This window comes from Hemicordylus capensis, chromosome 5 (assembly GCF_027244095.1).
Source record: "Hemicordylus capensis ecotype Gifberg chromosome 5, rHemCap1.1.pri, whole genome shotgun sequence".
NCBI lineage: Eukaryota > Metazoa > Chordata > Lepidosauria > Squamata > Cordylidae > Hemicordylus > Hemicordylus capensis.
In genome coordinates this window covers 36,039,019-36,063,475 of record NC_069661.1, presented here as the reverse complement: position 1 = coordinate 36,063,475, position 24,457 = coordinate 36,039,019, and the positions used below count along the sequence as shown (strand labels likewise).

The window sequence follows — 24,457 nt, the reverse complement described above, 5'->3', positions numbered from 1 at the left end:
CCCGAACCGAATCACCCCTGTTCTGTTTTGTGCCCGAATCTGGGTCACCCGAATCACCCTTGATTCGGTTCGGATTTAATCCGAATCCGAATCGATTCGGGGGGGGTAAAAAGGGGCCCAGGGGCAAATTTTTGGGGTGGGGTGGTAGTGCCCAATGGGTAGAGTCTACCACCCCAATTTCATGGGGATTGGGCAAAGTCCTGATTTTTGGTGAATTTTTGAATTGTGAATTCTCATTGTATCATAGCAAATGAGATTTTTTTTCAATTAGACAACTCTCATGACCCCACTTTCACTTTTTCACACTCTCTATTACTATGAATAATATGAGGAAGTAATCAATTTAGCACACTTCACCTTATGAAGACAAACCTCATAAAAATAAATTCACAAAAATTCACCCCTCTGCCCAATCACTCTTAAATTGGGGATGGGTGGTAGCCTCCACCCATTAGGCACTATCTACCAGCCCACCCCACTCCTTTGGGGCAGATCCACTTTCTGCCCCCAATCTGCCCCAAAGACACCCAAACTTCAAATATTCCCAAAATACCAGCCCTCTGCCCAATCCCCCTGAAATTGGGGTGGTAGCCTCCACCCATTAGGCACTACCACCCCACCCCACTCTTTTGGGGCAGATCCACTTTCTGCCCCAAACTGCCCCAAAGTCACTAAAACTTCAAAAATTCTCAAAAAATCACCCCTTTGTCCAAACCCCCTGAAATTGGGGTGGTAGCCTCAACCCATTAGGCACTACCATCCCACCCCACTATTCTGCCCCAGGCCCCACTTTCTGCCCCAATCTGCCCCAAAGACATGAAAATTTCAGAAATTTACCAAAAACCAGCCCTTTGCCCAATCCCCCTGAAATTGGGGTGGTAGCCTGCACCCATTAGGCACTACCACCCCACCCCACTCCTTTTGCCCATATCCCATGCTATGCCCCCAAACTGCCCCAAAGTCACTAAAACTTCAAAAAATCGCCAAAAATCAACCATGAACCGAATCACCCGAATTTTTCAGGTCCGAAATTCGGGTGATTCGGCTCGTGCCCGAAAAATATCGGGGGACATCGGGGGTGATTCGGTTTGGCCCCGAATCACCCGAAATTGTTTGTTTCGGGCACAGATCGTTCTGTGCCCGAAATTTTTTGCACATCCCTATTAAAACACCATTAAAATCAGTTAATAATTAAAACAAAAATTATAAAGCATAAAACAATGATTAACCATTAAAAACATCATAAAACAACAATTAAATAATCAGAACAATTTAAAAACAAGTATTAAAAAGCTGGGAGGCAGCTTAATTAGAGGCAGCTGTCAGAACCTGCCCTTAGTAATGTGAATGATTACTGTATGAATGACTTGTGGGCATTTGGCCGAGGATGATGGGAGTTGTAGTCCACAACATCTGAGGGCCCAAGTTTGAGAACCCCTGATTTTTATGTTGAAATACCCTGAAAATACTTGGTCAACCTATGAATCTTGTGTGAATCAGCCCTGAAGGTAAATTCTTTAGTTTGGGTTAGTTATCCCTAATATACTCTGATCTCTCATAAACAAGGTAGTAAAGGATGGGGATTAAAATAAGTTGATATATTTAGCCTAAAGAACATTCTGTCAGGAAAATATTTTCAGTTTTAGAGTTCTTAATTAAACCTCTGTATTTCTAAAAGGTTCCTGCACAAAAAAGAAAAAGAAAAAAAGGGAAGCCCAGTATTTCTCCACTGACAGTTATTTCATTACTGAGGAAGACGGTTGAAAGAAAGCAGGCTTGTGCAGAAAGAAAAACAAAAAACAAAAACCCTATCCGTTAAAGAGAGTTGAGCAATGGAAGCAGTTATGTGATGAATTGTTGAATCTGCTTCCCTGGAGGTTTAAAGGAAGATCAGCATATACCAGAAATAGTTTTTTGTTTTTTTAAAAAAACATGCTCAGTGAAACCTTAGAAAAACTTGCTAATTTTGATTCTGTGAAAATAAGTGAATATCTGGGGCGTGGGGCTGGTGAAACCTTAGAAAAACTTGCTAATTTTGATTCTGTGAAAATAAGTGAATATCTGGGGCATGGGGGAATCAGGAAAAAACTGAAGTTTTTCCAGTCCTGATTCTAAGAACATCTGTTCATTTAGTTAAAAACAACCTTAGACTATTGACTTACAAGAAGGAGGAATTCACATGCTGATAGCTATTAAAGGACTGGAATACGTTCAAATAGTTTGAGCACTTTTATATTTATTTAATTAATAGAGCACTTCAGCCCTGCACTCCAATCTCTCTTAAGGGTCCCTGACAACAGCTTACAACAATATTTAAAAACAATATAGTAAAACCAATAAAAGCAAAACCATACAGGAATAACAATCAATTATATAGACAAAGCAATAGAGCACCACATCACCCTTCCAGTTAAAGGAAGGTAAAATAAGTGAGTCTTGGTCACCTGTGTAAAAGCCAGTATTTCAGGAAGTCAACTGGACCTCACAAGACAGGGATTCTCACAAACTGGGTGTCACCACTAAGAAGGCCCTGTCCCATGTCTCACCCAATTGGACAGATTCTCTATAACAAGGGTGACCAACCTAAGATTCTCCAGCTGTTGTTGGACTGTAACTGCAATTTACTGCAGATGGGGAAGATGGGAGTTGTAGTCCAGCAACAACTGGAGGGCTTCAGGGCCATCCCTGCTCTACAAAGAACAGCATGGTCTTCCATCATGGTATGTTCAACTGCTATATAAGCTTGTAAGAATGTAAATGTCTCAGGAACACTTATCAAGAAGTGTTTTGATACAACCCCTATCTGCAATTCTTGTGCCAATTAAATTGCAGATATAATGTATGCAATACATTTTCATGGTGAGCTTTATAACAGTGTGAAAATTAAACTATTATGATGGCAATTTCTTGACATAATGTAAGGCAATTATCTGAAATGACTGATGAAGGGATAGGAGTCCTGTGCATTCAGGTTATATCAAGTGATAACTACAGTGAATGATCATTAAAAATCCAAAATTAAATTTCTCAGAAGAAGCTTGCCTGATTTCTGTTCTTCATTAACCGTGCAGTCTTAATAGTAGAAAGCATTTCATGATTTATAGTTCTCAGTTTTTTAACTTAGCTTTTAATTTGAAACTTTTTTAAAAAATTGTAATTTTAAATCGGGTTTAAACCTGGTCTTTTGATGTGCTTAACTTTCTTCATCTTTTATTTTACATTGAATCTATTTTGTTAATGTTGTGTCTTGTAAGCCGCCCTGAGCAGTAGTGAACTGGAAGGGCAGGGCAGAGATATTTCAAATAAATAAAGACCACCCTAAAATAGATCTCAGGAAACTTGGTTGCACCCTTTTCAAGGATGGAAACGTCCTTGTAGTCCAAAGACTCTGTAGCAGTGGTGAAGTAATGTTGTGGCGCTTGTCTAAATGTTTTGGCAGGCTGCCACTGCAGCCCCCTCACTGTTGGCCTCTGCTTACCTGCCCCTGCCAGCTGCCCACTGCTGGCTTCAGCTCACAGCCACAGCCTGCTTGCTTCCCTTTGCGGGCCACAACACAATATAGTGTAAGAGAATGTCTTTGTTCTGAGCCCTGGCCCGCTGCCCCTTGAGATCATCCAGAGAGGTCCATCTGTTTGTCAAGTGGTTCCTTGGGGCAGGCCTTCTCTGTGGTTGTCCTAAGGCTTTGGAATGTGCTCCCTGACAAAATAAGAGCCTCCCCTTCTCTGACAGCTTTTAAAAAGACTCTTAAGACTCATTTATTCAATCAAGATTTTTAATTAGAATTGTGGTTTTGAATTGTTTTAATTTCTGTTTTATGTTTGTCGTAAACTGCCCAGAGATGCGACTTCTCTGGACAAATATTAACTAACTAACTAACTAATTAATTAATTATCCTATTTTTATACCGCCTATGTACATCTCTAGGCGGTGTACAAAATTTAAAATATTTAAAAGTCATAGATTAAAATATATGACACAATAAAAATAGGATAAAATAGTTATTAAAACAAGTTTTTAAAATTATTAAAATTGATTCTAATTAAAAACCTGTGAGAACAGGTGAGTCTTGAGGGTCTTCCCGAAAACAAACAGAGAAGGAGATGCACCTGTTTCAACAGGGAGCAAATTCCAAAACCCTCGGGCAGCCACAGAGAAAGCCTGGTCCTGGGTCACCACCAAACGAGCCGGTGGCAACTGGCTTTCATGGGCTGTGGGGTTGAGACTGCCTCAGTTGGCCTGATGGATGATCTCCAACTGGCTATTGACAGAGGGAGTGTGACTCTGCTGATCCTTTCGGATCTCTCTGCAGCTTTCGATACCATCGAGCATGGTATCCTTATGGACCCTCTGAGGGAGGTGGGATTGGGTGGCACTGTTTTACAGTGGTTCTGCTCCTACCTCTCTGGCAGATTCCAGATGGTGTTGCTGAGGGGCCGCCACCCAGTCAACCACCTTGCTGAACCATGGAAGATTAGAAACAGGTCTGTAATTAGCTAACTCTGAGAGATCCAGTGTAGCTCTCTTCAAAAGTGGCCTGATAATAGCCTCCTTAAGACAAGGAGGCATCCTGCCCTCCCTCAGAGAAGCATTTATAATATTTCCCAGACCCTCTCTGATATCCACCCCCAGCACAGTACCTCCAGTGACTGTTGCTGGTGTCTCTTATGTTTCTTTTTAGATTGTGAGCCCTTTGGGGACAGGGATCCATCTTATTTATTTATTATTTCTCTCTGTAAACCGCCCTGAGCCATTTTTGGAAGGGCAGTATTTAAATTAAATAAATAGATAGATAGATAAATAGAATGATTATCAGATGAGATAAGCCAAGTTGGGCAAGGGTCAAGAGAACAGGTTGTAGGACACACAGTCCGAAGCAGTTCATCCAGGAGTGGAGGGAGGCCAGCAGCGGCCCGGGTTCTGCCGCCACCATGGCCCCCTAGCCCCACCCCCTGCATCTGATATCAGATGCTGGGAGCAGTTAGCCACACCCCCTGTGCCTGACAGGGGTGTGGTTTAGCTCCCAAATGGGGCCATGCTGCCCTGTTCAGGAGTTAAATCGGCCAGTGCTGCGTTCGCAGCACAGCTAGGAGCAGCTCTCCGGCCATGCTGCAAATGCAGCACTGGCCGATTTAGCCCCCAAACAGGTCTGCGTATCCCCATTTGGGAGCTAAATCACACCCCGCGCATCCGATGTCAGATGCGGGAGGGGTGTTGGGGCTGCGAGGTGTGGGGTGTCGGCCCGGGTTCTTTGAACCCGTTCACCCAATGGTGGCTCCACCCCTGAGTTCATCCACTTCCTCAGGAATCACAAACTGAAAATGATCCAATTTAATCTCTTAAGAGTTGTTGCTGGACACCTCCATAGTAGCCTCAGAGTAACTGTGGAATCCAGCTCGGCAAAAAAGTCATTTAAAATGTCACAGTGAGTGACCGTTGATTCAAAGTTTAAATTCAAGGGGGAGGGGGTACATACTAGCCCCCTAACAACCCTAGACAACTCAGCTGGACGTGAATTTGCAGATGCATTGTGGGCAGGAAAGAACTGCTTCTTTGCTGCCTGCACTGCCAGAGCATAGGTCTTCAAATGTGCTCTGTGTTGTGTCCGATCAGACTCATGCCAAGTCTTCCTCCACTTGCGCTCTAATAATCTACCTCACCGCATCAGCTCCCATAACTCATCCATATACCACAGGGATATCTTTAAAGCAAGTCAGAGAGCACATTAGGATCCTATTGGATCCAATAACCTCTTCGGGTGGACCAATCTAATACTGTAGGTCCTTCACTCCTGCAGAGGTGAGTCACGGCTGTAAGTTCTATCTTAACCAGATGGTGATCCGTCCATGACGATGAAGAGATGACAGGAGTCCCCACCCATGGAACACCACCCCGATCAGAGAAAAACCAAATTGAGTGTGTGACCAGCATTATGTGTCAGTCCAGAGACCAATTGGGATAGGCCCACAGTTGTCATGGTTGCTATGAAATCTTGAGCTGCACCTGACAACCCGGTCCCAAAATGAACATTAAAGTCCCCCACCACCAACCACCTGGGCGACTCCATTGCCAATGCCCAATGCCCTGGGTGACTCCAATGCCAACTCAGCAACCAGGTCCATCAGCTCAATTAGGGACTCCACTGGGCAGTACACCAGCAGAAGCCCCAGTGTATCTCTGGTCCCTAAGCTTAGGTACACACATTCAGTATAGGCCAAATCTCTGACAGGCATCCTGGTAAGGGAGATTGTATTCTTATACCACAACCACCCCACCTCCTCTCACCTGCTCTACCATGGAGTAACCCTCTGGGAGAAACTGGGACCAAACTGGACCACTAGCCTCTCCCAACCAGGTCTCTGTAATACATACCAGGTCAGTTCCTTCATCCATAATCAAATCATGGCCTACCTCAGATTTATTTTGAACTGACCTGGCATTACAGAGTAATAAGGTGAGGTTCTGTGTGTGGGTGGCATTGCTTTCCAAAATCAAAGTGGTGGTAGGCCTGCTGGAAGGGGAAACAGCAATTAAATTTCTGAATTCCCTTCTCCTATAATGGTCCGTTGGCCTACCAACGCCATATCTTTGTCAATTCCCCACCATCACTGGTATGGCTGCCCCAGGGTCATCCCCCACCTCTCCATCTCTGTTCAACCCAATATACTATACTAAATAAATACCAATATACTAAATATATTTGTATATTTTACCTTTATCTCTGGCAGTAATGGTGACATCCATGGCAGTGGGTGGTGACAACGTATTGCATTGTGGCTGGCAAAGGGAAGCAAGCTGGGCACAGCAATCAAGGTAGTTAGTGGGGGCTGTGGAGGCCAGTAGCCAGGTGGGCCCTGTTGTGGAGGCACAAATGACAGGGCAGGTGGGGACCAGCAATAGAGACAGTGAATGGAGATGCTTGTGGTAGAGCAGCCCCTGCTCCATAGCGTAGCTAAGAAACCAATTAGCTTCATATAACTGTAATGCAGGAACCAACGTACTCCTTTAGTAAATTATCTTTGAGCAAAGATCAACCCTTGCAATAGCTAGTCCTATGCACAGACCATTTGGTTGAGCTATGAAAAGACAGGTGGCTCTCATTATTGACAGCCCCGGCATCTGCAGTTTCATGCACCTGCGGTTGCGCAAAGGAGACCAGACCTCAATATTTGCAAATACAAAACAGTTAAAATTTGCCCTTGCAAAAATAGTTAAAATTCCACCTGGGTGGTCAGAATTGACTTCAGGGGTCATTTCAAGCCACCATTTTGCAGAAGGAAGCCATTTTGTATGTGTATATGTGTGTATGTATGTATGCATCTATCTATAAATAAACCAGCAGAATTCAGACATTGTTGGACAGCTGGACACACGGAGAGTACGGCATGATACTTTATATTAAACTTATTTCAGCTGGTATAGTGGCAATGAAATACACATGATGACAGCTCGGAACAGTTCTCCTTTATAGGCCTTCTTTACTGAATATAAAGTGTGGGGGCTTTCCACTAATTTCTGCTTTTTTATTGTTTTTTAAACTTCCAGAACTTAATTCCCATTGACTTAAGGTCTCATTATCTGCGGTTTCATTATCCGCTGTTATAAAAAGGTCTTCAGGTGTCCCTCATTTGTGGGGGTTCCATTTTTTCAGCTACAACCGCTAGGGATGTACTCGAAATGTGATTCGGCTTCCAAATCAGGGCACAGTCCCTTTAAAATTGTGGGCTTATGAAGCCCCTTTAACACGGAGTAGAACAGGTCCACCCCTGCTATGCCTGTGGTGGGGCGTCTCCCAGCAGCCCGTGTCACGTGCAGGATTCTGGAGGAGAGTGCTGCCGGCGCACGGGCAGAGCTTGGGGGAGTGCCAGTATAACTGCAATGGCAGCTATCGGAGGAGGAGAGGAGATGGGCCCGCTCTCGTCCGTGTTAAAGGGGGCTGGGCAAACCCTCAGTTTTATATGGATTGTTTCATGATATGGAAGCCGAATCATGTTTTGAGCACATCCCTAGTGGTTGTAGCAGAGAACGGAACCTCCGCAGATAACGAGAGACACCTGTATACAAATTATTTTAAAGAGTCCACTTCCTGGACAGGATTCACAATTGAGATACCAAATAAATTTAGTATGAGATTTAGAAAAGAACTAAGACTTTTGATTTCTTATTAAAAAGCCACTCCTGAGATAAGAGAATATTCCTAGATAAGCATGCAATATATATTGATATATATTCCTATATCACCGCAAGAGATAACAGAATATAAAAATGTTTGCTAGAAGTTGGCATCATATTGATTTTTGTAGAGTTTAATATCTATATATTTAATTCTCTTAGCAGGCATGCGTGCCCAGGATTTGGCGGTGGAACTCTCACGAAAGTTCCTGGCATTGGGCGAGAGTTTGGGGCCAAAAAAAATGGCGAAGGATGGTGGTGGTGGGCCACAAAACGGCCTGAGGAAGCGGCCTCAGCTGGCTGCTGCGAGGCAGCGGCAGGACTACCTGGCCTGGCCATCCCGGGTAAGGGGGTGTAGGCAGCGGCGGCAAAGCCCAGCCTGGCTGCCAGGGGCAGTGGCGGGACGGCTAGTGAGACGAGAAAGTGGTGGGGAAGCAGCGGAGAGACTGGAAATGGGGTGAGTGGGAAAGAGAGAGTGGGGCAGGAGGGGGCTGGGAGGGAAGGGAAGGGGGGCAAGAGAGTGGGGCAGGAGGGAGGGAGGGGGAAGGAGGGAGAGTGGGGGAGGAGGGATGGGGGAACAGCTGGCCCCAAATAGTGTACAGATGCTCTGTGCGGGTCAGCTATTTTATATTAATGTATACAAGTGTTTTTCAGTACCTAAAACTGATATGAGTAATATAAACTGCTGTGTACAATAATTTTTTTAAAAAAAATTCAATATATATTAAAATTTGAAAAACTTATAATGTTTCTGTGAATGTCGCCTTGGTAGTGAAGAGGTACCTGTATATAAACACAGTCATCCCATCAGTAATGAGAACTGGTGCAGTGTAGTGACCAAGAGACGAAGTTGAAAGTCAAGAAGTCTCATGTTCAAATCTCACCTCTGCCATTAACTTAGTAGGATTGCTACCTGTAAGTAAGTCTCACTGAACTCTATGGAACTTACTTCTGAGCAGTCTGCATAAGATTCTGCTGAACATAGCCTTAAACCACTCATGCTCAGGCACCTATCTGCAAAGTGGGGTAATACTACTCAACCAAGTACTTGTAAAGAAATAGGTGGCACTCAGAGGTTAACTGAAAAAAGAAAATGGTTCAGTACCACTTAAGCTTTCATGAATGACAATAGCTGGTCTTGTGGTAGAATGACTGGTCCCTTAGCTAAGCAGGGTCCACCCTGGTTGCATATGAATGGGAGACTTGATGTGTGTGAGCACTCATACCCCTCAGGGGATGGAGCCGCTCTGGGAAGAGCATCAAGGTTCCATATTCTCTTCCTGGCATCTCCAAGATAAGGTTGAGAGAGATTCCTGCCTGCAACCTTGGAGAAACCACTGCTAGTCTGTGTGGACAATACTGAGCTAGGTGGACCTATGGTCTGACTCGGTATATGGTAGCTTCCTATGTTCTATGTTCCAACCCACTTGATCAGATGCTGGACTGGCATTGAAGAAACAGAAAAATAGGCAGCTGAAATCAGAGCATGGAGACATTTTAAGATTCTTAAAGGGACAGCAGTTAATACATCAAGAGTGGTCCTTATGATATGATAAAAAACCATAGTCTCTGTTTAACTATTCAGCCAAGCTTGTTGTCAGGAGTCCAACAGGTAATCCTGACAACAAAGTTGCACAAGATTGTCAGGATTACAACAAGATAATCAATGTGAGAAGCGTTTTAAATACGCAAAAGCAATATACAAATGCTAACTATTATTGATGCGGTGGTGCCATCCTTAGGGGCAGCGGATCAGGGCCATGCCCCGAGCCCTCCCTGACCCACACCAGCAGCAGCCTGGAATCTCCCTTTGCCCACAGCCTGCAGCATGGTCTCCGCCTGCTGCAGCCGCTGCCCTCTGACTCAGTTGGGACCCGCGGGGCATGCAACCCAGCTGAAGCCGCCACTGCACACAGCTGAGCAAGCACATTGTGGGGCCTGGCTGAGCCAGAGGGCAGGTGGGAGCTGCTGCGTTCCAGGCCAGTGGGCAGTTGGAAAAGGGAGATCCCAGCAGCAGGCGGGAATCTCTGCATCCCTGGCTGGGCCCCACACCCCCATAAGGAAGGCCTTGGGTGATAGATAAATAGGACCTCCAGATTTAGAGGCAAAAGATGCTGGTGGGGAAACAGCATCAGAGAGCTTATTGCCTCTTAGCCTTCTTCCTTTTGAGCTTCCCAGAGGCATCTGATTGGCTGTTGTGGAAAGCAGAGGGCTGGCCTAGATGGATCGTTGGCTTGATCCAACGGGGCTCTTCTTCTACGCTCCCTTTCAGCTGATGGCTTAACCCATCAAACTCTACCTTCGTTGTCCCTCCTCTTCCCTTCCGAAACCCTCCACCAGATAGACGGGAGGCTACAGTGAGAAACTCGGAAGCACTCATCCCTGCCCAGCATCGTTGTTTCCCCTCCCTTCTCACGAAGATAAGAAAACGCCAGAGTCACACATCTCACTATCTCTATAGGTGACTTCCGGGTTTGTTTGCTTTTTTTAAAACCCGGCCAAAACTTTCTTTACCGCCCAAAACTTGCGTCTCTGGTTGACATCGACAAAGTTATTTTAAATCTCTCAGGACAGACCGGAAAGAATGTCTCATAAAAGTCAATGGAGAAATCTAGGATTTCCGCGTTGCTGAGTCTGGGAAGCAACGTGTCCACACAGAACCAAAAAGTAGCTGCAAAAGAAGAGTCTTGCACTTTCTAGGTGAGCTAGAAAGAGAGAGAATGTGAATAAGACTTGAGGTCTTATTCCATGTGGGGGGGAAAAACCCAACAAACCAGAGTTGGCTTTCTATTAAATCTACGAGAGTCGTAGAGAATCATCAACCTCCGGAAGGGCGCTCAATAGTTTCCCGTAAGATATGCTGTGTACCACTCTATTCCTTTTTATATCTATGTGCCTTCTCGCCCTAGCGTCAGCCTTCTGCGAGTGTGACCGCGCGTGCGCACGGCTGTGGAAGGTCCCGCTGTGTGTCGTGGCGGTAGGAGCTTGCGTCCGCGAGTTCTAGCGGAGGCTAGCGAGTGCGCACGCGCACACTCTCTGCGGCTTGCTCCGCCCTTTTGGTCCCTGGCTCGGCGCGTGCCCCACCCACTTTCCTCCTCTTTGCAAACCGGTTCGTGAGCAACGCAACCCGGACTAGTCAAGAGGTTCCAGCGCTAAGCTAGCATCTAGGCAAACCGGCATCTTTCCCTCCCTCTTTCTCTGTCTTTTTTTCACTCGTGTGCGGCATCGATTCCTTCTGCTCTAGCGCGCTCGCCTCCTTGGTAGCTAGCTAGCTTGCTTGCTCGCTCGCCTGGAGGTTCGTTCTCTCTCTCCTTTGCACGCTCGCTGCAAATGGAGCTATCCTCCAGCCAGTGCAAAAAAGTCAAGCTGAGCAACAAAGTGCAGAACTGGGTAAGTCCAATTTTCTAGTTCTCTTTTTTTCTCTGTTTTCTTTTCTTTTTGCTGTAGTTCTAACAAACGAGGAAGAGTGTGGGAGGAAAAGAAAGAATGCTGAAAATGGAGAGTGATGTGTCCTGTTGCTTTGCTTTCCTTTCCCTGCCGTGATGTGGGGTTGCTTGTTGTGGACCTTGCATGATGTGGTACTGTGAGAGACTCCCCCGGGACATGCACCCACCCCGGCGCCCGGCTTGCTCCCCACCGATTGCACAAGATGTGCAGATTTGAGAAGGGGCGGTGCCTTTATGTGTGGGTGAATAATACAGGCTGCTTGGGATGCGAATGCTTGCTTGTTCAGACAGGAGGAGGATCATATTTCAATAGATTCCACTGACGTCTCTGCCTCTCTCTCTTTTTTCTTGAGGGGAAAAACGGACGATGATTCACCTTCCATTCTTTTTTTTCCAAGAGCCTGTAATGAATGAGATGAATTCTAACAGTTCTGTTTTGCCCAGTGCTGTGATTAACGTGCCCAGTGCTTTTGATTAACGTTTTCTTTAAAAGTTGTGAGATGCAGGAAAATGACGGTGGTGCAGAATAACGTGTTCACCTCCTTCAGCATCATTCCACACACCCCTTCTCTTCTTCACGTCTATTGGAGAAGGAAGGGATTGGAATCTCAAGTGTACAATGTGACCATTCATAAATCTTGGGCAGTTAAAGACTGAGGTTCTTTGTGGGCTGCTTGTTGAATGAGAGCACTGTCAGAGCAGGAGGGAACAAACTTGGGTTTGCATTGCAAAGGTACCGACAGGTCAATTTACAGTACAGGGCAGAGGCTAGGAAACTGCCAGCCACTGTGATGGAAGAAAAGAGGCCTTTGCTAGGGAAGGCGTGGTGGCTTGATGATGGTATCATAAATCGTGTAAGTATTTGAGAATGTGCATTATTATTTAATACCTTTTCTTAAAAAAATGTATCCCAAGGCAGTTTGACTTAAAAATTAGGCCTAGAGTTAGAAATTCAAACGACAAAATTCCCTGAGTTCTCCATTAGTTAGATAGATAATGCAGACTACTTCTCCTTTTTTAAAAAATGCAAGTGTTTAATGTTGTCCAGTGGTAGTCTGTGTTAAAATGTTTGTGGTGAGGCCTAAAGTATGGCCAAACTGATCATATTTGTTGAGGAGGGTTGGCATGGGCGATTAGGATATAATCGCGCATAATTGTGGCTGCCTAGTTTGCATACTGCTGGTGTTGAGTGTTCATTGGCTGGCTGCCTTGGAGGAATTTTGTGGGCTAGTCAGATATTATGAATTGAACTTTCGTTGTGGTCAGATACATCCTGGCACTTGAAGAATTGGCCTGTTGTTTGCTTAAGAGAACGACCTTGAAAAATTAACCCTTGTTTTTTTAACAGTAACTGCTACTTGCTTTGTTTTTATTTTAATCATTGAGGTACGCAACTGTAGGGTGATCCTGGATAAAAACCAAAGATAACTCTCGAGGGAATAATTCATCTTTTTTAATTCACAACCCTAATTTTAGCCTTGGATTCCTACTTGTTAGTTGGTTCTCCTGGTGCTGTTCCCTACCTGAAAGGAAGGGTGTGATCTGGTTTGCGCAAAAGAAACCAAACTGGAATGTTTCCTCCCGTTCTATCCACATCTTCCACATATGCCCACCATACTGTACCTAAGCTTAAGTGTGTGAACATAAAATAGTATCCCACCCCAGAGTATCTTTGCTGCTTTTTCCTCCTCCTGTCAGTTTTAGATTGTGAGCCCACTGAGAAAAGGACATGTGTGGGGTTTTTTACTACTTGTGAAGTGTCATGTATGTGAAGTAAATAGTGCTGTACAACATTTAATCACAATAATACCTTCTGGTAGGATTCTGCAGCAGATAGTTCCTTCTTAATCTAGTTCTAGATTTGCCCCCCAATCTGATCTGAAGGGTTTAGTTGGGGTTACCATACATTCTTATCTCTTTGCAAGAGAGTAAGCAAGCCCTCTGATCAGCTTAATTTGTATTTAATTTTACATTTCTATCCCACACTTTCTCCAAGGAGCCCAAAGTGATATACATGGTTATGTTTATCATCACAACAACCCTGTGAGGTAGGTTAGGCTGAGAGAGAAGTGACTGGCCCAAAGTCACCCAGTGAGTTTCATGGGGATTTGAACTTGGGTCCCTCCAGGCCTAGTCCAACCTGCTAACCACTACGCCATGCTGGCCTAACCTCTCAAATGGGTCATATCATAGCTACAGATCTGAAGGACATCTGGCTCTGGAACTGAAGTACAGGATTTCATTTTTCTTAGTCCAGCTGCTGCAGATTCTCCAGCCTCCTATGACTTAGGGCCAGTTCAGACGAGACTTCCCTACCAGCAGTGTTCCCTCTAACAGGGATTCCCAGATGTTCATGATAACTCCCCGTATCCCCAGCTGCAGTGACCTATGGATGAGGATTCTGGGAGTTGTAGTCAACAACATCTGGGAATTCCTGTTAGATGGAACACTGCCAACCAGTCCTGCTCCCACATGATTAAGCCATGAAGAGCACATCTCTCCCTCCTCCCAGGAGGCATTCTTTAATCACATGGGTTGCAGTTCATCTGAACTGCTCCTCTACATGCTCTTTGTATTCGGAATGCATGTACAGGGCAATTGAATGATGCACCATCCTCGCGATTATGGAACAGTGCCTTGGATGAGCATCCTTGTGTCCTGCAATGGATGATGAGCATCCTAATCCTTTGGAAGTGGAGCTGGTTGCAAAGTATCATCTGGACTGTCTGTCCCCTTACTGGAGAGAGATGTGTGAAAAAGTGTTTTCCTTGCCCTAAGTTTCACGGTCTGTTTGATACTCAGCCTCACTTGGTAAAAGAAATATCTTTGCTCTTTTCTACTTAGTGTATATATGATTACCCACCTTGGTGACTGCTGCATGACTGTGATGAAGTGGGCTCTTACCCATAAAATTCACAGCACACTTGTTAGCCTTAAAGGTACCAGAAGACTGGTCATTTGTGTCTTGCTTTTTAAAAATGTTTCTTGGAAAGGCATGAGTTTATACTGATGTCTAAGGAAGTGTGAAAGATGTCATAAATAAAGGTGTCTGAGTCTTTTCTAGGAGAAAAACTCTTGAGCCTCTTCTGGAGTCTTGCCCTTGTTGGGTCTTGTTCTGAGAAAGATGTGCATATTAATGTTCCATTGTTTCTTTAGGCATGGGATTGGTGCTTGAGGACAAGTGAGCTAGGGATGTGCAAGAATTGATTTTTGAGATTCGATTCACACTCAAATCTGCTGCCCTCTAATCTGGGTCAATTTGATTCAAGTTGAATAGGTTTGGCTGAATTTTTTAGGGCTGGAGGCACCAAAGCAGGTTGGGTGACAGGGCCCTATGGGTGCCAACTGCCACACATCTCTCAAAGGAATTGGGCAAAGGGGTGAATATTTAGGAATTTTTATGTGTTGTGGATTTCCCTATGAATATAGGGAATATCATATATGAATATCCCTTCTTCATAGGGATTCTCTATGAAGAAATAATTTCACAGCCAAGAATCCACACACAAAAATTGCTAAAAACTTACCCTGGCAGTGATGGCAGAAGTTTGGAGGGGCAATATAGGGAGTGCTGCGGACAAAATGGAGGCTCAAATCGCTGAATTGATTCAGGCTTGAATTGAAGGTGATTCGATTCAACCTTTAATCTAGTAGGCACCCTCAAGGGTGATTTGATTCAAGGTTGAATCGCTCAAATCACCCAAAATCAAATTGAATCAATTTGGCAACGAATCATTTCACACATCCCTCGAGTGAGCTCTGTTGTGTCCTTTGAAAGTAATGGGAGAAGGAATTCTTAGAGATCTAGAGCTCCCAGATCAATAGTTGTGTATAGCCAATCCTATACATGGATGGTTTTTCTTAATTCAAGGGGTAGTTGAGGGATTCATCCTTGTTAGAATGTGACTCTCAGAAATGATGTAAGGATTCTCAGCTACTTCTAGCTGTTGGGGTTCATTGGCTCAATTGAGTGCAGAAAGAAGAAAGAATGGCTGGATTTGAATTTCTCAGGGATGTTTATTTGGTTGGATTCTAACTTTACACAGATGCTTGCTTCTCTACTTAAAATCTTTGTATGTAACAGGCACACCTTCAGCGTACCTATGTTTTCAGCCATTGTATGCATTCGTTCCCATTACTCATCCTTCAGTGTTGCCAATCTGTGGTGCCAGCATTAAGGTGCATTTAGCAAGACTGTGACATGGGAAGAGGCAGCTTTAATCCTTTGCTCCCATTTTGGTCCTGATCTGGCTCATCCCACCCCAGTTGTGGATGCCATTTGCCCCTTGTCACCAATGGGAATTTCCCTTTCGGGCAAAGCTTTCGTGCTGAGGGTCATTATGGACTATGAATATGGCAGATACAGTGGCTCCAGTTTGAAACGTTTGCCCCCCTTCCCCCCATGGTTGCTATTTAGAGAATAAAAATCAAGCAAGTTGGGAACAAGGGTGTGGTAGTGATAGTTGAACTTGAGGGAGGACTAGGCCTCAGTTAGAGTACTTGCTTGGAGAGTGGGCTTCTCCAAACAAGGAAGAGAGCCTGGGAGATTCAAATCCCTGTGGCCCAATCCAGAGTGAGGGGCAGGGTTTACTGGGCAACCACCTGTATAGGAGTAGGGGAAGGGTATGTTAGAGTTCAGTTCTTTCCTGGAGTGCTCTGAAGGAGATCTGATCAGCAAATTTTGGCGGTTCTGAGAGACGTGCCCCAGGTACCATCTGGTCCTGTTGTGTTGTGTTCTTTTCAGTTAGTTCAAACTGAGGATGTGGACAAGATTCTCCACAGTGTACGGGCAGCATTGTGCGCTCTTGACCCTTGCCCTTCATGGCTAATAAAAGCTGCCGGGGGGGCGCAGGCAGATGGTTGGAGGTGATCATTAATAATTCATTAAGGGAAGGAAGGATGCCATCATGCCTCAAGGAGGTGATGGTAAGACCATTATTTAAAAAGCCCTCTCTTGATCCCTCCAATCCGGACAACTATAGACCTGTCTCTAACCTTCCCTTTTTGGGCAAAATGACAGAGCATTTTTGATTTTTATCCACCCTGCTAGTGATTTAAATCGTGATTTAAATCGTGATTTAAATCAGTTTGATTTAAATCAAATCCACCCTGGCATTCAGTGGCATCCCAGCTGTCAAGGGTCTTGGATGATACGGATTATCTAGACCCTTTTCAATCTGGCTTCCGCCCTGGATTTGGGACTGAAATTGCATTGGTCGCTCTAGTGGGTAACCTATGCCAGGAGTTAGACAGTTCTGCTGGACCTCTCAACAGCATTCATTACCATCGACCATGGTATCCTTCTGGATCGCCTCTTGAGTATAGGAATGGGAGGTGCTGCTTTGGAGTGGCAGTGGGCATCCACTGCTTCCCTAGGATGAGGTGACAAAGAGAGATAGAGCTGAGTCAATCTGTATATTGCTGACAACTCAGTCCAAATCCCCAGACGACTTCTCCCAGCGGTTTCATGTAGATGTTAAACAACATGGGGGACAAAACCGAACCCTGCACGACCCCCACAGACCAGTGTCTACGGAGCTGAGCAGTAGTCCCGCAGCACCAGATTCTGGACCCTCCACTCAAGAAAGGACTAAAACCACTCTATAGTCCTTATGCCAGTTATTGTTTGCAGTTGGATGGTTATTTTGTGTTACCTTTTTGTGGTGGTGGTGGTGGTGGGGAGAGTGTTTGTAGTAATGAAAGGCGAAGTCATCGGTAGTTCTTTGGACAGGTTTGTGATTTATATGGTTTAATTTTCAAATCTGAAAAAGAATTCTGTCAAGTAAGTGTTGCATAGAACTGCAGCCAATTCTATACAGTTTATTCCAAGTAAAGCCTTAATGAACTCTTTGGGGTTTACTCCCAGGTAACTGCTGTGTGTATTGGATTGCAGCTCAAGGATATATCCCAGAATTGTTTATATTGTTTGAGAGGGAGAAATAAGGCTTGCTATGTACTATATGTGCATATTTTTGAGAAGAAAGGAAACCAGTGGGCTCTGTGTGTGGCCAAATACATTGTGGTATATTCAAGCCATGCAAAATGTGTGTATGCAGGTTTTACCTTCAAATAGGTGCTCAAAATTCCAACCCCTCCCCACTTCAGTTGATCTTCTTAGCCTAGTCTTGCATGGGGTGAGGAGAGAGGGCTGAGATTGCAAGGGTGGGGGGGAAGTGTAAGCAATGCTGATAGAACAAGGGATGGAGCTACTGAGGGGGAAAAGAGGTATGGGGAATTGAGAGAGGGAGGTGTCAGTGCTACTTTCCACACTGATACCTATCATTAACCATTTTTAGGGCAGGATTCTTTTACACACACCCAACCAAGTGGTGAATTTATTACCAAATAGCATTACATAGCCAGCTGCCAAATGCTGGTGTGAATGATGGAGATTTTGGTTGAGACAAGTAAACAACCTTACAGATGAAGAGAGCCATGGGCTGGTTCTTTTAAATTTAGGATTGGATCTACCTACTACTAGCCTTCCTATGGCTACCCAGCTTCCTTCCTTCCATCTCCTCTCCCAGTCCCAAGAGGCAGCCAGGGGTCAAGAAGTGTTGGCTCAGTTCACCAGCCAGACAAAATATTTTACTCATCGGATGGTTCCTCAAGATATATTGGTGCATTACTCTTCAGGGCTTTATTTTTCACTTTTCAGGCATCATTTTTCACTTGTCACAGGCTAGTAGACTAGTAGATTTTCTGAGCTCTTGCGGTTACCACTGCTAGTCTGCTTTGGATTGCATCTGCCCTTGACAAATTTGACTCTGCTTGTTTAAACACTCAAATGCCTAGCATGTGACTTGAATGCAACTGTGATTCTTGCTCTATTTAGCTTCACTGAAACAAGGAGAGAGCCCCCCCCCACCTCACGTATATTTGGGTTGAGGTTGGAATGTTACAAAAGTTGGCAGTATTAAGATTCCAAATAGAACCTTCACGTTGCTTGGAGATGTTGGTTTCTTCAGCAAGTAGCTGGATGCCTGTTCTAAATTTTACAGGAGTCTTTATCTAAAGCTCGGAGAACTGATTGTGTGGGAATGGAGGAACTTGGGATGGGGATGCTTTCCTCCCCACCCCTTTCCCTTCAAATATCAAGATTACAAATGCTGAGTTTGCAAGTTGTCAGTCAGGAAGCAGGAGACAGGGATTGATTGATTGATTGATTGATCAATTTATCAATCATATTTTTACACCGCCCAAAACTCACATCTCTGGGCAGTTTACAACAAAAAATGACATCAGAAAAGTTAAAACATTAGTTAAAACAAACAGAGAAATTAAAACATTGGTTAAAATAAATGAGAGCAAAAAGTTAACACATTAAAACAATTTAAAATTTTAAAACGATTTTTTAAAATGATGTTAAAACTATTCAAATGGTATTTAATTAAAAGCCTGGGTGAACAGATCCATCTTTAAAGAATTTTTAAGAATTGTCAGAGAGGAGGAGGCTCTTATTTCAGCAGGGAGCACATTACAAAGCTTTGGGGCAGCAGTGGAGAAGGCCTGTCCCTGAGTAGCCACCAGACGGGCTGGTGGCAATTGCAGACGGACCTCTCCTGACGATCTCAGTGGGTGGTGGGGTTCATGACAAAGAAGAAGTTCTTTTAAATAGGTTCTCTTTAAGGATTTTATCCAGAGGAGTGCAAGTGGAGTTCTGCATGTGCACCAGATTTTCCCCTACCCTCCTATTCCTCACTGAACCCCTATGACCTTAAAATCTGCCCTTGAGAGTCCAGGGGCTGCAGCACGAAGAGCCAATCTGCAGGAATTGGCAGAACTCTGCTTGTTGTGCAAGGCTATAACCCGAGGAGCCTTCTGTGGAACAGCTAGTTTGTTTGATGCTGTGTTGGTGGTTGCTCCATTTGTGTTTTGACTAGTGTTCATTATCTTACCCTGTCATACTTGAGCTTCCTGGCAGTACCATGCTGAGGTATAGAAGTGTTGTGATGCAGTGTCTATACTACGTATGAGAATTTGAATTAACCACTACGCATACCTTTTTCAGAAGTGTGCATGAGAGAGGTCGGTGTTTTTCGCCCTTGATCAGAATGTCCAAACTGACCTTGAAGCAATCACCCATGTTTTTTCAGTAGTGTTTCCTTCTTTCCTTCCACTAGTGTTCCCCCCCCCTTTTTTTTAACATGTTACACTCGGTTATGAAGAATGTAGAAGTTTCCTTGCTTGTGAAGATAAGAGAACATTCCAGAAACTAGGGGTGTGCAAGATTCGGAGGCCCCCCGGACCGGCACAGGGGGGGCCTGTCGCTTTAAGCGGGGGGGGTAGTACTTACCCCCCCCCCGCCGCTCTTCCCCCTCCGGCGCTGTTCTGATCAAGGAATCTTCTTGGGCCCTGCCCTGTCAAAGACGAGTGCGCGGCGCGCAGGGCGCATGCACGCCGCTAGCGCTTGTCTGTGGGCTTTAGGAACGACGAGGGCAGCATTGGAGGCATTTTAAGACAACGACAGGGGCAGGCAGGGGCGGCAGAGAGGAACTCTGCCGCCCCAAGAAGATTCCTTGATCGGAACAGCGCCGGAGGGGGAAGAGCGGCGGGGGGGGGATAAGTACTACCACCCCCCCGCTTAAAGCGACAGGCCCCCCCTGTGCCGGACCGGGGGGCCTCCGGATCGGTCCGGCGTTCTGTGGAATGTTGCCGGACCGAACCGTGCACACTCCTACCAGAAACTTTGCCTGTTCACTGTTCAGTGAAGCTGGCTCACAGGGAAATCTTTAACTTTTACTCGCTTTACATGTAAGTTTTGAGAAGGTGCTTTAAAAGATACTTTATTGCAGTGAGATCTCAGTGCTGGCAGCCCTTTACTGAAGACACTTCAAGTTAAGATGAATGGCATTTAAGATGTCTGTAAAATGCCACCTTGTTTCAGCTTTATGGGAACTTGGGGGAAGAGAGGCTCCACTAGAGGGCTGCTGGTGTGTGGCCAGAGGAGCAGCAGCCTTAGGTGGTTGTTTTGGTCCTGGAAGCAGCAGCAGCTGAATCTGAGGCTGCGGAGAAACTAGCTGACTCGCCTAGCTGACTCGCCTAGCTGACTCGCCTGGAAGCTCCCCTTGCTGCTGCCACTGCTTCTGCTTTGGCTCCTCCTCCAGGCTCAGCTACTGTGCTGGGACAGCGAAAGGGAAAGAGTCCGGCTTGTTCCCAACCCACAAGCTGGTCTTGTGGTAGCAAGCATGACTTGTCCCCATAGCTAAGCAGGGTCTGCCCTGGTTGCATATGAATGGGAGACTTTGATGTGTGAGCACTGCAAGATATTCCCCTCAGGGGATGAAGCCGCTCTGGGAAGAGCAGAAGGTTTCAAGTTCCCTCTCTGGCTTCTCCAAGATAGGGCTGAGCGAGATTCCTGCCTGCAACCTTGGAGAAGCCGCTGCCAGTCTGTGAAGGCAATACTGAGCTAGATAGATCAATGGTCTGACTCAGTATATGGCAGCTTCCTATGTTCCTATGTTCCACACGCTACTTCCTGCTCACCCTTCCCTGCCTAATTCTTGCCCAGGAAGTGCAGGTGGAGATGGAGGCGAAACTACCCAGTTGCCGCTATTCCTTCCACGAAAAAGTGTCAGGAAGGGAGTTAGTGGTAAATGTGAGCAATCTCTGGTTCTCAGCCATCAACTTGAGCCAATGTAGTGTAGTGGTTAGAGTGTTGGACTAGGACCAGGGGGACCCGAAGTCAGATCTCCCATTCAGCTGTGAATCTCACTGGCGAGTCACTTCTCTTTCAGCCTAACCTAACTCACAGGGTTTGTTGTGAAGATGAACATAATCGTGCACACCATTCTGGGCTCCTGAGTAAGAGTGGGTATAAATGTATAAGACAATCAGCATAGTGTAGCGGTTAGAGTGTTGGACTAGGACTGAGAAGAACAGAGTTCGAATCCCCATTCAACCATGAAACCCACTGGGTGACTCTGGGCCAGTCATGTGTCTCTAAGCCTAACCTACCTCACAGGTTGTTCCAAGGATAAAAATAAGTATGTAGACCACTCTGAGCTCTTCAGAGGAAAAGCAGAATACAAATGTAGTAGTAGTAGATGATGATGATGATGATTAATAATCTGAATGATAAATAAGCTTGCATGTTGCATGTCTATAACTGACACCCCACCACCTTTGATAGCAGCAGAAAAATTATAGGGTATCTGGCTTTGGTCCAGAAACCAACCCCCTATTTATAAAATTGCTTCCTTTGGGGGAAATAGGTATCAAGTTAAGAAGTTTCAACTTAAGACACAGTTTTCAGGAACCAATTGTGTTGTAAGTCTGAGGACTGCCTATACTGCATTTAAAACCAAAAGTGCTATTCTGAAGGAAAAACACACAGAAAAGTAGATATTTGAGACTTCTAATTTCACAGGTTGACTGAGGCTAGAAGTGAAACTGTGCAATTAAACATATCTCCATCAAGTCAAATTGGTAACTTGATTTTTAGTAGAAGTTGCACGTAAACAAAATGAGGAAAACATACCACCTCTTTTTTTTCTAGTGAAATTTTATTTCTTGCTTTAGCAAATACATTGATTAAGGAATGTTGGCTCTTTTTTGTTGCTTACAATATGGATTGTTTCTTTTTCTGTACTTATTATATTTAGACAGCTTGGGAAACCAACCATTTATAGATTGTCAGCTTCACAAGAGTAGACTTCATTTTTGGTAAATGTAGGTGGTTGACTGGCACTGAAAAGAGAATTGTGCTTTCTGCTTGGCATGCCACGTAAATTATTCTCTGGTCAGGAGACAGTCATAACGAACTAGCTTTCTGGAATATCTCCAGTTTTTGTATGGATAAGCTATTCTGTGTCTCAAACTTTCACACCTTGGCTAGCAATCAAGATTCTTATGGTCCAGGAAAATGAAGATTTGCTTCTTCTCTTGTTTTATTAACCTCATACCTGTCAACCACCCTAAGCATGTTTACTCATAAGTAAGCTCATTGGGATTTACTTCCTTGTAAATGTGCTTATTTGTAACTTGAGAGGCCTTGTGTCAACTATACTGTAACATTTATGAAGTTATGCCTTCATTTATTAAAGACTCTTACTCCTGTTAACCTGCTACTGCTGTTGGTAGGTAAGATTACTTTAGTACACTTGCATATTAAGTTGATGGTGGGCAGCAGGAAACCTAGCAAGAATTGCCTTGGGCTGCTTTTCAGCAAGGATAAAAGTTCTTAAAGTAGTTTATGTAGAAAAAGGAATTGGATTGCTTCCCTGTTCCAGAATTACTCACAAAGAAATGCCAGCTGCTGGAAAACTCTGTGCTGTGGTTTATTTCTCCTTGCTAAGTATAAGAGAATCACCACCCTTTGCCCAGTTTAGCAGGGGTTGGATGTCTGTCATTTTCTTTCCAGTATTTAGGGAATTGTGGGTTGAGTTCCTCACAGCATCAGCTAACTGCTCTGTATTAGCACAGCATAGGCAATGCTAGTGGAAGCGTGCCTAGACATCTAGATTTTGTGCTGAGAAATAAAAACTTCCCTTCCAGATTTTGTTTGGGTAGAAACCAGTGCACTTTGGAGGGCACTGGCAGTTCCTTTAGGGTTTGTGTGATGTATTGTTCAGAACCTTGGCATAATGAAACCTACACTTGAGTCATCAAGCTCCCTGGAGGATCTGGGGCTAATCACTCTCTCTCAACATCACATAAGAATAGCCCTGCTGGATCGGGCCCAAGGCCCATCTAGTCCAGCCCTGTTTCACACAGTGGCCCACCAGATGCCACTGAAAGCCTACAGCAGGAGTTGAGGGCATGCCCTCCCTCCTGCTGTTACTCCCCTGCAACTGGTACTCAGAGGCATCCTCCTTGGAGGCTGGAGGTGGCCTGTAGCCCTCCAATTAGTAGCCGATGATCGACCTCTCCTTCAAACCCCTCTTAAAGCCATCCAGGTTGCTGGCTGTCACCACATCTTGTGGCAGAGAATTCCACCTACGTCTCATGGTGGGTGTGAGGTTAAAATGGAAGGGGGAAAATATGTACATCACCTCGAGCTCCTTGGAGGAGTGGTGGGATAACAATGAACTGCTTTTAGAGGTTGTTGGATTCCCCCCCCCCCTTTTTATCTGAGTAGAGAATAAGAGTAAAGCTTTTAAAGTACTACAAGTGAAGTGCTACAAGTGAATTGATGGACAGATAAAATGAATTTATGCACAGTGTTCTCTACATGAATTTAAAAAAAAATTGTTTAGAAATTATGCATGTACTTGTACTTTCAACTGGTTGGGAAATGCAAGACAAAACAACTTTGGAAGAACATGTAGTAAAGCTGGGGTTTGCATACAAGTGCAGATTTTGTTAGTAACCTACACATTCATTACCACTGCAGCCATTAATTATTTTGCTTGGTTTTGTGCTTAAGTAGGGAAACATCCAGAATCTATTTTCCTGGTGGTTTGTATGCATTCTGTACCACCTTTCTGTCTTGACCAAGGCACCCAAAGCAGTTTACAATATTAAGAAACAAACAAATGAACTGCTTCAAATTTTCTGTCTTGTCTCAGGCCATAGATGGTCTTTTTACTGAGCTGATGCCAGGTGCCTCCTATCTTACTTTCCACTTCTGGCACGCTATTTTTTAAGGACTCCTGAGAAGATGGGGAGGGGCTGCTCCAATAGTCCTCCCAGGGTGGATTTGATTTAAATCAAATCGATTTAAATCACGATTTAAATCACTAGTCAGTGGGACTAGATTTAAATCATAGTTGTTGTTTTTTTACATAAAGACTCAGTCTTGCTGGTATAATCTTAATATTTACAACCAGATGAAGATTTCATTTTTGGTCCTCTTCTAGATAGAAAAATTGCCCAAAATAATCTTACAGAAACCTCTGGAA

At 44.6% G+C, this 24,457-nt stretch overlaps 2 protein-coding genes across 9 annotated transcripts in view; one reads left to right on the top strand and one right to left on the bottom strand.

Annotated features, from left to right (window-relative positions):
* Nucleotides 1–10,567, bottom strand: part of LOC128327889 (keratin-associated protein 9-1-like) — a 46,173-nt gene extending 35,606 nt beyond the window's left edge. For 4 of the 5 annotated variants that reach the window (XM_053257205.1, XM_053257203.1, XM_053257206.1 and 1 more), the window contains exon 1: nt 10,469–10,561. In XM_053257205.1, coding sequence (XP_053113180.1) covers nt 10,469–10,549 — 81 coding nt within the window. In that variant the 5' untranslated portion in view covers nt 10,550–10,561. Of the gene's footprint in view, nt 1–10,468 lie in introns of all 5 variants that reach the window. The other variant, XM_053257201.1, reaches the window with a different exon arrangement.
* A 671-nt stretch (nt 10,568–11,238) lies between these two features.
* Nucleotides 11,239–24,457, top strand: part of PAPSS1 (3'-phosphoadenosine 5'-phosphosulfate synthase 1) — an 88,352-nt gene continuing 75,133 nt past the window's right edge. The window contains exon 1 of one of the 4 annotated variants that reach the window (XM_053257102.1): nt 11,239–11,559. In XM_053257102.1, the coding sequence (XP_053113077.1) occupies nt 11,500–11,559 (60 nt within the window). In that variant the 5' untranslated portion in view covers nt 11,239–11,499. Of the gene's footprint in view, nt 11,560–12,259; nt 12,470–24,457 lie in introns of those variants that run through there. The other 3 variants (XR_008308809.1, XR_008308808.1, XM_053257101.1) reach the window with 3 other exon arrangements.